Source organism: Notechis scutatus, chromosome 2, assembly GCF_049901735.1.
Source record: "Notechis scutatus isolate UNSWTSFEM ecotype Mainland chromosome 2, rNotScu1.2, whole genome shotgun sequence".
Taxonomy (NCBI): domain Eukaryota; kingdom Metazoa; phylum Chordata; class Lepidosauria; order Squamata; family Elapidae; genus Notechis; species Notechis scutatus.
Window position 1 is genome coordinate 113,190,337 of NC_142010.1, and position 12,086 is coordinate 113,202,422.

At 40.4% G+C, this 12,086-nt stretch overlaps 1 protein-coding gene across 1 annotated transcript in view; it reads left to right on the forward strand.

Annotated features, from left to right (window-relative positions):
- The first annotated feature begins 1,605 nt into the window (after positions 1-1,605).
- Positions 1,606-12,086, forward strand: part of ACSF2 (acyl-CoA synthetase family member 2) — a 56,277-nt gene continuing 45,796 nt past the window's right edge. The window contains exons 1-3 of the mRNA XM_026667396.2: positions 1,606-2,418; positions 9,051-9,246; positions 10,393-10,521. Coding sequence (XP_026523181.2) covers positions 2,321-2,418; positions 9,051-9,246; positions 10,393-10,521 — 423 coding nt within the window. The 5' untranslated portion in view covers positions 1,606-2,320. The remainder of the gene's footprint in view (positions 2,419-9,050; positions 9,247-10,392; positions 10,522-12,086) is intronic.

The following is a 12,086-nucleotide window of genomic DNA, read 5'->3' on the forward strand; positions in this document are numbered from 1 at the left end:
CTACATGTATTATTTATTTGTGACAATTATTCAGTAATTTTTAGTATTTTAATAAAATGTATATTTGGGAATAAAGGTGAATGAAGCTATAAATTTTCTCCCAAGCAAATTCTACTCAGAAAGCTTTGTATTGCTCCAACATATCATCTTGGAAAAAATGACCTTGACTAAGTATGGAATTTACAAAGAACTCTTTGTTAATAGAAAAAGGATTGACGTTCTTTTGCTTGATAATTTTATTACCACAATCTTCATTCAGTGCTTCTTTTTCAATTTATGACCGTAAATATTGGGGTGAGGGGTGTTTGAGTTGATTTTTATTTCATAATATTTATTGGTTTAAAAATACTGGATTATTTTCCTATAAGAAATAAGTATTTTGTTGATACAATATAGGTTATGTAGCTTAGAGCAAAACTGTGAATTTCAAACAAATACTCATAGATCAGTTAGAATGGTCATTCGCTCAGATGGCTTTACAAAATGTTCCACTTAACAACAGAAATTTTGGGCTCAATTGTGATCATAAGTCAAGGACTACCTGTACCTGGCTGAAAATTGTAAAAGAGGTAATCACAACTACCTGGTGGCTGGGATTTCGGGAAGTTTTAAATTCATGCTGACCAGAAATTCCAAGAGTGGAAGAAATCCCAACACAATTTGAGGTCACCAAGTCGAAGGAAACTGAATTAGTCAGTTTATATGGATTCTATCAATGGGTAGTTATACTGAGCTTTTAGGCTATTGGGTTTTTTCCCCAGCCTGGGAAGTGTGCGCTTCATTTCTCATATTTCTCAGCAATGTTTATGACAGCTGGAGAATCCTGGGAATAGAAGTTGACAAATGCTAGTATACATCCCTCAGTGTCTAAAGAAAGCTCTTTTTCTTGGTTGCTAGGATACCGAAACATTTAAGAAATGCACACCTATAGTAAAGGTACAGATCCTATCAATGTGAAGGGTTAATTGTGAGTGATACTGTTGCCCATTACAACAAAAATTTTGTAAAAGTTCACAAAGTATCTTGAGGAGACAACTTGTAAGAAATTATGCATATGTTCATCATGAAGCAGAACATAGACTCTCAGAGGTATAGAACTGTGTTAGAGCATGTATTCATATTATTGCCACATTATTCATATTCCTACAGATAAGGAATAATGATTGAAACTGAAAAAGGAGAGATTCAACCTGGAAATAAGGATAAATTTTCTAACAGTGAGACCAATCAACCAACGGGACAGCTTGCCTTCAGAAGTTGTGGAAGCCTCATCACTGGAGGCTTGCAAGAAGAGACTGGACTGCCATCTGTCAGAAATGGTGTAGGGTCTCCTGCTTGGGCAGGGGTGGGGGGTGGACTAGATGACCTACACGGTTCCTTACAATTCTGTTAATCTGTTAATTTTCTTCACACTCCTAAGGAAGCGGTTGTTCTTCCATATAATAAACACATATGTGAAAGTTATCCCTCCCTAACTGTATCTAACTGTATATGCTCTATTTGTAGCATCTTCTCTTCTCCGTGAGGTAATTTGGGAAGAGCGCCTTCTGCCCCCTACAGGTCACTTGGAGGTATACATAAATGTACCCCACAAACGGCCCTTTTAGATATGGACGAGTCAGCTTCCTAGGGACCCTACTACAGTATTAAGCAAGCGGCCATTCCGTCTGTTAGAAAGCATGTCTTGGACAGCCTCTTTGGACCCTCCAGATGGAGCGATGGAGGACACGGTCCCAGCTACTTCTCCAGCCGATTCCGAGATTCGAAGTGGGGGAAGTGCCTTCTTTCTTGCAAGGATTTTTTTAAAAACGTTGCCTCCCTTGGGTTTGGTGCAGGAGGTTCTTCTCCACAGTGGAGTTTCTCTTCCCTCTTCAGTCTTTCCAGAACCTGCGGGAGCAAGCGGGCGCTGAGCGCGGGAGAATCCTCCGCCTTAGGAAACAACCTGCCCCGGGTTCTTAAAGCGAGCATTTCCACCGTCCCAGCAGAACCCAGGTTGCCCGGCCAACCCCACCTCACTGCCTCGTCCGGGAGACGGAGTGGCTGGTCCCAAAGAAGGAAATCGCCGCCCACTATCACTTTTCTCGCTGACGCGACAGAGCCGAGCTAGAACTTGGCCCAAGCAAGCGCCCCAGTTCGGGGAGTGAAAGCGCAACGCAGCGCCGCCCCTTCGCCCGTCTCGCCCCGGGCTATCTCCGCGCTCGAGCTGCAGCTCCAGCCTCTTTCCCTTCCGCGAGGGTCTGAAGTCAGGGCAGGGATCTGACTGCTGCTGCTGCTGCTGCTGCTCCTGTTGCTGTGCATCTGTAGTGCGAAGGGGAACCGCATGGCTACCGCCACCGCCTCGCTGAGAAGAGTCGCTCGGGAGCTTTTGACCACCCTGGGGGTGAGTCGAAGCAGCCATCGGGGCGTGCAGCGACTCAGGTACAGGGCGAGGGGAAGAAGGGTCGCCGGGCCGTGAGCTCTTTGGAAGTCCGAAGTTGAGGGGCAAAGAGAGGGGGCGGGGGCAAGTAGAAAGAGGGGGAGGAAGATGAAGATGGTGGGGGGGAGAGAGAGAGATTTGAGGAAAATATTACTGGAATATTTTGAGCGGTATATTTGGGCAGGAGGGGCACCTGAGTAGATGTAAGAAAATAGAGTGCCAGACAAGTAGCCTAACGGGATAGAATGGCCAGAAAAGTGGAGTGAAACAGCCTCTAGGAGCAGGAAGCAAACAAGGGTGTCGAGGGAATGTCTATTCAGGAAAAGGAAGAAATGTCCTGACCTATTTGGATAGCATGGGCAATCTCTGGCAGCTGCCAAGAAGCTACTTAATTCAGTGCCAGGTTAGGAAATGCATTGTGTACAGAAAGAACAGCAAATAAAATACAGGAGTTTGAACTCAGTCCATCACCCTTTATCCAGGATTACAGAGAAATCCCTTTGCCCCTTTTATACAGTTGGTGGTAGATACTCTTCTAGTTGTCTTCAGGTGCTGGTGATTTCAGTGACACATCCAGGCAGTTCTCTTGGCAGCAATACAAAAGTAGCTTATCATCTGTTCTGGGATTTTTTTTCCCCCAGCGTCCCAATCTAGTATGCAATTTTGGATGCCCTGTTGGTCTTCCTTTCAAGGACTGAAATTCTACTTAAACTTTTTGACCAGCCAACTTTAGCTAAGTGCTGCCACCTAACTTGGCTGACTCATATTTAACCAAAATGGTGTTTATAATTGAGTCCCTGAGATATATAACTTCCCTGTTTATTTTTGCCTATGGTGTAACAAAAAGTTTCCCTCCCTTCTATCCACATCTTACAACTGATAGTGGTTAGCTAGAACTGTCTAAAATTGGATTCCTAATATATTATGGATTATAATATGGAAAGACTAACGGTTCTAAATTTACCAGTGAAGAGAGAACAAAAAAAGTATCCATTTGGAGAAATAAGATGGAAAGTAGACAGAAAAGTCTATGTAAGAATATATTTTGCAGTCTTCCCATGACTGCAAATCTCTTCTTTATCTTTCTCCCTCTTTCTTTCTCTCACTCTCTCCCCCAGATCCCCCCCTCCACTTTTTAAATACTTTTACCTATTTTATTTCTATGGTCGGAGTAATGGATGTTGCTTTAAAATTCCCATGTGTATTAGCAAACAGCCAATTTTTTATAGCTGCAGGCAGGCAACTTGAAACAGTACATTCTTCATGCCCTTGAATTCTGCCTTCTTGTACATGCTGAATGTTTTAGGAACAGGTTGCTGCTGATTTCTCAAAGTGCTATTTGAAATTACACTATCATGAAGTAACAAAATCGTGTTGTTGTAGAATGCAAGATAATTGCTTGTGTTGAGCTTGTGCTTCAGGTTAAGATACTGCTGGTAAAAAGCCCCTTGACTTCTGGCCCAAACAGCCAAAGGCATTTTATCAAATCAGTGCAGGATGCTTATGTAACAGTTGTCAAGGTATAGTCAAGATCATCCGAGATAGCTGAAGTATTATTTGTATCAGAGATTCCTTTCTCAGCTCATGGTCCCGAGTAATTTTTTCACAGCAACCTTAAGTTTGCAGTTCACATGGTATCTGACTGATGCCAGCTCTCACTGTTATCGCCGGACACCCCTGTAAATTTGCTGCAGTGCTCTGGAGTGTCACAATGCATACTTCTTTGGGAACCACAGCTTTATAATCTAATTAAAATAATCCACTTTCTCTTCACCACAATTTGAACCACCACAAAAGTACAGGAGCCAAATTATAGGAGATACACAAATATGATTCAGAAACAGAAAACTGTCAAGGAAAAAATATGCAACTTTAATATTGTCCTCTGTGACGAAAATGGTGCATGGGTATCACACTAATTCTAATGAAATACTTGAAGGATAGAACGTAAGCAAAATATTACCCTTAGATTACTCTAAGAAACCTTCCAGGAAGGGATTTTGTAAAATAACTTTTTAAGAGTTATTGTGGGGCAAGATGGGTGGCCAATAAATTTTACAAATAAATAGGTAAAGCTGAAGAGGGTGGGAATTACTAAATTCCCCCAATTTCTCACTAGATTTATACTTTGGTTATTTAAGTAGTATTCAGCCTTTTTAAATCTTAAGCCACTAATCACTCTTTCAAAGGGTGTGAGTTTCATCAAGACAGAAATGGAGCAGCTTCCTTTTTCCAAGAAGGATAATATACTGTCCCTACCAAGTTATGCTTCTATGTTACATTTATTTTTGTGCCAGGTTTTAAGGACACAAAATCCTCTGTCGTGTTGGGTCTTAAGTGGAGCTGAAGCTATCTTTTTCACTGCGTGAACTCTTTTCAGTATAATGGCAAACCAAAAATGTAAACCAATAATCAGGGAGAGAGCAAGATAAGCCAGGCACAATTTTATGTTACTTTCCTTGGGCTTTTGAGCCCAGGCCAGTCCAGGTTTCTGCTAAACGCTTTGCTAAGATATTCAGTTCCTTTGCTGTGCCCTAATTGACTGGGAAGAGCAGCAGTGCTTTTCCTCACTGGATTCTTTCCCAATTCAGCAGGGGTGTCAGGTTCCATCTTAACTTCTTGTTCAATCATGTTTTGCAGGACTACAAAACACTATTAGTTGTCCCATCTTGGGAGCCTCCCACAGTTTGGTTATAGATGAATGGCTATATAAATGTTTTAAATAAATAAATAGCTAACAAGCATCCCACTCAAACAGAGACAGGCACAAATGCTTTTCTCCTTAAATTTCTTCTGTTTTCTGATATTCAAAATTGAAGCGGGAGGGAGTGTGTGGGGGGGTGTATAGACACTCCAGAAGATTGTGCAACATAACTATAGCAGATACACCATGTCTATTAATCCAAGGAAATTTATATATGTATTTATGTATCTATTTTTAAATTTCCATTTATTTTTATTTTATTTGTTATGTACATTTCAAAAATTTACATGGTGCGGAAAAAAAGTAATTTTAAAGAGTCCATAATTTTTTTATACAATATATTGCCAAAATTCTAATCTCTTATAGCAACAATAAAATCCCACCATTCCTTGTCAAATAATGATGGATTATTTTGCTGTGTCCTACAACAAATTTCAATCATATTATGTCATCTGTCCACAGGAGTTATGGTGTACATATTTCCATTGTTTACCGATGTCTACTTTCTCTGTTAGAAGTAGGCACTTAGTTTGTTTACTTTGCAATTTCTCTGTTTATCATATATGAAATTAGATTGGGGAATGTTCAATTTTCTATTTAACTATGTATAAAATATTACATATCTTTTTCTAAAAATATATCCAAAAATTAACATTAAATTTTGAAAGAAAGATACGTAGGTATTTATCACTTGTTTTGTAATATTGAATTAATTACTAGAATTACTTATTAGAATGTGGCATTTCTTCTACATTTGGCCATGAATTTAGAACAGAATTCTTGTGGAAACTTAGACAAAAAGATTTAAAGAAAGAGGAGGCTTATATCTGATTGAATTCGTAAAACAATTACAAAACAAAAAATTATGAAACTATACTGTACTGAACATTAAGTACTGTAATAAATTCCAGATTCTGGCATATTTTATTACCCACTCTTAATATCTCTATTCTCTAATGTTGGTATTTAGTGAATATGCAATGTGTGTTTTGTTTAGTACTGTTCTTTGACCCTTTTCTGAACTAATACTTTGTGTAGTATCCCACACACAAAAAATGTGAGACTAAGATAATAGTTGTGTCACATGACACAGAGAAGAAATGTTGTTTATGATATTCCACATAGCAGATTGCTATATCACAATAGTGTATTGAACTATGTACTTTTAGGCAATGCAGGCATGCCATAATTAAAGGCTTTCACTTACATAACTTGTAAAAACCTTACCGTATTTGCCGGCGTATAAGACGACTGGGCGTATAAGACGACCCCCCAACATTTCCACTCAAAATATAGAGTTTGTTATATACTCGCCGTATAAGACTACCCCCTCTTCCACACACCTTCCACTTTTGCACTTTTTTTTTTTTTTGACGCACTTTTCTGCTTTGGACAATTTTGAAATGAGCTAATCCAATTTTGAACCAAGAATATGCAAATAGCTATGGAGTTTAGAAATGAGTTTTAAAAATATTTTTCATTGCTTACCATTAAGCATAAAATATGTTGTAAATAAAATGAGAACACAGGAAACGTTCTCTTCTCAATACAGCTGATCTCTCTCTCTCTCTCTCTCTCTCTCTCACACACACACACACACACACACACACACCAAAAACCCGGACACTGAAAAGGCTGCCAAGGAACAGTATATTCAATGCCTTCTCTTTAATCAAGAAACAAGGAATTCCTTAGAATCTTTTTTTTTCCCCAAGTGGCCCTCTTTAAAAAAAAAATGGAGGTAACACTTTCATTCAAAAAGTCTTCCAGTATCTGGAGTCGCTCAGACATATTGAAGTGAGGCAGGAGAGTAAGTGAAATTTGAAATGATCCAGCTACCGTTTTCTTCCCCTCCCGCCTCGAAGGCCATTATCTCCACGTCAAAACGAACGAGGGGAGGCAAAGAAGCCAAACACGCTAAAAGGATCTCTTTATTTTCCTACACAAGGTCACACCTACTTTTCCGCATTCAAAGGACAACCTCTCCTCACCACCACCACACACACACACACACCCCAATACCCGCAAACAATGTTCTGGGCATTAATCACCATTGCTACATTAACCTGGTAAATTTATACCCTGCCTCCCCAGTGTTGCTTTGACGGCAGGATTTCACACAGCGGGCGCTCGCTCGCTCTCTTCTCCGCTCTCCCACCGTTCGCACATGTTGGAAGCACCGTAAAACCTGATAACCCACCCGGGGCTCCCCATCCTTAACCTACAGCCGCCCGCATGCAAAACCTGCGTGCAAAAAGAAAAAAAGAAAAAGAAAAGTACGCCGCACGTGAGGATCTTCGAATCCTCTCCTCCCCACACCGCTAAGGAAGGAAGAGGGGGAAAGGTTGTGCAGCGCGTGGCGAGTGACACCCGCCACACACACACACACACACACACACACCGCTCCCCCCCCAGCCTCCCTCCCGGCTGCAACTCAAGCTCGAAGTGGGAGTCGGAGTCCTCCCGGCGTATAAGACGACCCCCCCACTTGGAGGCATGTTTTTCAGGGCAAAAAAGTCGTCTTATACGCCGGCAAATACGGTACCTTCCTTTGCTGTCGATGCTGACAGCAGCATCCATTCCTTTTAGCTACTTTACCAATTCCCCTTTAGCCCATTCAAATTGATCACATTTCCTGAGAACAATTGCTGTCACCTTCTGTACCTAGAGTCCGATAAGAGTTTTATTATGCAATTGCCATGTTTCATGGATGGAGTTTTCCATATTTGCTTTCCCACAGTAGTTTCCTATTTTTCTTCTTATCACAAACATCTATTAGAATGGATTCTTCACTGGTAACTTCTAAGCAAGCGTATATTAATCTTGGAAGATGAGTATACTTCAGTTCCCAGAATTCCTCAGCTAGCCTTTCTGACTGAGGTATTCTGTGAGTTGAAGTCATTGTTGAAGTATTCCCCATTAGGAGAATGAGTGCACTCAGGGAAACGTAGTGAGAGTGATGTTGAATAACACACGACCAGCATACAGATACACTGAATAGTAAAATGTAGGTTTTACTTCCAGTAAATGGGTAAACAAAGTCCAACAACCAATCCAAATCATACACAGTTAAAGCAGTTAGTATCAGTCCAGGGATAATCCAAAAACGAAGTCAAGTATCATAAACAAAGTTCAGTAAACGGAGTTTGCTAACAGTTGCAAGACTCACAATAATCCAAGCAGAACGACAATCAGGCAATACGGCAAAACAGGAAATGCAAGGAGAAAAAGAAACCAGGTTTCTGGGTCCATCTTATGGCCATTGGAGGAACCTCAGCCAATCACAATTACAGCATTCTCTTAAAGATACAGTATTAAATTACTATCCTGGTTTATATATTGCCAACCCAACTGTTAGATGACCCTAACAGTCATCCTAAAGGTTGAGAAATTCTGTTTTAAGCTATCTCTCTTGAAAGGTCTTGCTTGTGAACCATGTAAGAACACATAATAGGTATGTTCAAGAACCTTTTCTCTCTGGTGTTGCTACCATGACTTGCTGGAACGGTGTTAAGCTCTCCTGGCTGACTAACAAAACACATTTCCCCCATTGGTGGGAGAATATTTTGAGGATCCTAATTAGCTGAGGAAAATTCAGTGGCATGTGGTTTTATATGAATCTAGAAATGGCTCATCAACCTGCACTGTTTTACCAAAAGGAAAGGGGAAATATGACAAAGTTTATATCCACAGTTCTGTGTCAACTTAAACAGGAAAAATCTTGATTGATTTTTCCTGATTGGAATAAAGCTGTTTAAATAACAGGGTAAGGATAAAGTAAGACGGACGGAATCACAGTATTCTAGTACCAATGTTAACTGCCAGAATTTTATCTAGTTCTGTTGATCTTGTGCAATAATCTTTGTTGTCTTCCCAGGGTGAGTGATTTTGCTGCTTATAACTTCTGGTTTTTTCTTGCTGCTTTTACAGTGCTCTACCACTTGATATTCCCCCTGCCACACCTATAACAAAAAAAAGCTATCTGAATGGGCCTTCAGACATCCCACTTATTTCCAAAACTGTGGATCAGTGCCTAGAGGAAACCACCCACCGGTATCCAGAAAGAGAAGCCTTGGTATTCTTAACTGAAGGGATCCGAAAAACTTTTTCTCAATTTAAGCACGATGTACGTAACTGTTACAGATTCTGTACTGCTGGTGTTGACAGTTATTATTCAGTAAACACTGTATGTGAATAAAATAATTAAAAAGGATAGAAGGGGTAAATAAAAGTAACAGGTTGAACTGGCTGCATTTTAAAGTCAAATGGACAAATAAATAAATAAAAATAAAATAAACTAATTACAAAAGCTATCCACACTGCTAGAGAAATGTATTTTAAAATGTCATAGAGGTTCTGGCCTTTGAAAACTGCAGTCTGAAATGTTGTCCTAATATGTTATCCAATAATTTCTGCTCCCCCATCCAACTCCCCTCCCGCCAGTACAATCCAGCAGAATGGACACACAGCAGGTCAGGACACAACAGCATCTGTCAGGACCGAAACAGTTACCTTTTCTGTTGTGACACCTGCCCTCTGGAATAGCATCCTCCCAGAAATCTGTAGGGTTCCCACCTACAGCTCTAGTAGAAGGTGTTAAAAACATGGCTGTGCTCCCAGTCCTAGAGTTAAAGTGGGTGCTGAGCAAACATTGTAGTTTTATCAGTTTGGAGCATGTTTGGTTGTTTCACTCTTCCAGACATGCGTGCTTTTTGACTGCTTTATTTTATTTTCCTTTGTATATACTGTAAACCACTCAGAGTCTTTGGGGGAATCAAATAGTACCTAAAGTGAAAGATAAATAAATCCATATCAGGGATACTAAGGTTTAGAACTGAAAACAGAACGTGGAAGTAAACCTTGATGAGACCTTGGTTAAAATAAGGTTCTTATTGTATCTATTAAATGCCCAAATTAATATTTCAGTTCCTAATTCTTAACTCTATCAGAGATCTAAACACTGTGGTAAAAGCTCTGATGTGACCTTAGATTACATTCATCTTCCTTGGCTTGCATGTTTTCTATCTGAACATGGATCCAAGAACATTTTCTGGCATTCAGAAATGTAAGAATGCTGGAGATTTCCATTCACTCATATTTTCAAACTTGGAGTAGGAATGCAGGATTAACTGCAATTTCTTTTCTTTAAACACTTACAGTAAAGTCTTTAAACACTTAATTGCATAGCACAGAGTATTCATTTCATATATTCTATTATCTCTTGCCTTTGGAGTTTAGTTTGCTGAGATTCCTGTTCTTTTTAAAATTGCAGGTGGAACAAGCTGCCATCGGGCTTCTGGCCCTTGGTTTGAAAAGGGGTGACCGGTTAGGAATGTGGGGTCCTAACAAATATGAATGGGTCCTCATGCAATTCGCTACTGCTCAGGCAGGGATCATTCTGGTAAGTTCATCTCTTTTGTAAGCAGTTAATGGAGGGTGGGAGGTTAAGGGAGGACTCCGCATAAGGTTGTCATACCAGAGAAGGGACCATGTGGCTCAAAATAATATTCATTATACATCAGGTATAATTTTGCATAAGGTTTGGAGATCATTGCGCTTGCTGCATAGCTGAAAACAATCTAGCTTCCTACATTGTAGGAATTGTAGAATCCTGTCATCTGAAGAGGTGTTTTTTGACCAATGTACGCTGCTTCCCAAAAAAGAGCAATTTAAACAGCTTGCCACAGCACACGTTGGCCACGATCATTTATCAAGAGTAGGAACACACAATGAACTCTGTTCACGTTCAGCAGGAAAGCAATCTCTACCCATCTTTATTCTACGCAATAAAAGTCAGCATTTTTTGACTTTTGATAGCTTGCCGGTGCCAGTGCTGTCCAGATGGCTTGGTGCACCATTTCATTCTAGGCAAATCCCTTCCCTCTTGCTGCCTATTGTGCCCTTTGGCAAGGAACCTCCTTTCCTCTGGTTATTGCTTGCTGCCTTCTATGGCCTTGCGATTTATTGACTTTTGCAGTTTACTGATACAGCCATAAAGCAATTTCTCCATCCCACTTATGGTTAAAATGACTTCTGACTTCTAGCCTTTTCACTGTGGTGTCTTGGGCAAGATGTCAGATGCAACTGACAGTCAAAGTCCTGTTCCTGTTTTTACAGGGATTGTGCATGCAACTCGAAAAGAAGAGGGAGAGTTTTACTTACATGGCCATGGCTACCATCTTGAATTTTTTGACACACACACACACACACACACACACACACACACACACACATACACACACACTCCTTGCTGATGCCCTTCTCCTAGCCTAAGAAATAGGGAACATGGTAAAACTATGATGTTTTATTCTGCTTCTTTTTAAAGCTAATCCAGAAGGGATAAAGCAGCAATGTACTCTACCAATTGAGGGCTATGGTAGATGAGGTCCAGGTAGGCTAAAGCAGAAGAAGCAGTTGAAGTTTGGAAAAAGATTCCTTAAACTGCTTTGCTTCTAACCATTCACATCTTGTTTACAAGCAACTGAAGTCCTAAAACTAATTTCATGTATGTAATTTATTGTGTTTTCTGAGCTTCTTCCTTGCTATTGATTAACATCAGGGGTGGGATTCTACCAGTTCGCATCTATTCGCTAGAACTGGTTGTTAACATTCTAAGCAGTTCGGAGAACCAGTTGTTAGAAGAAATTACTGGCCTAATCCTGTAAGGAAGGCAGGAAGGAAACATTCTGGTGTTGCTTACAGAAACTGCCTATCCATTAACCCTTATTACATTCTTGGCAGGACTAGACTTCCTGTCTCAGGAACTTCTCTGAAGTTTTTTCCCCTTCCTTTGCTGGTACTTTGCTTGTGTGGAGTGACCATTCAAAGTTACAATGGCACTGAAAAAAGTGACTTATGACCATTTTTCACACTTACGACTGTTGCAGCATCCCCACAGTCATGAGAGGCCAGGCGAGGAGATGCGTGCCTCGATGTGAGTGAGATTGAGTTGGCCACATTCAGCCA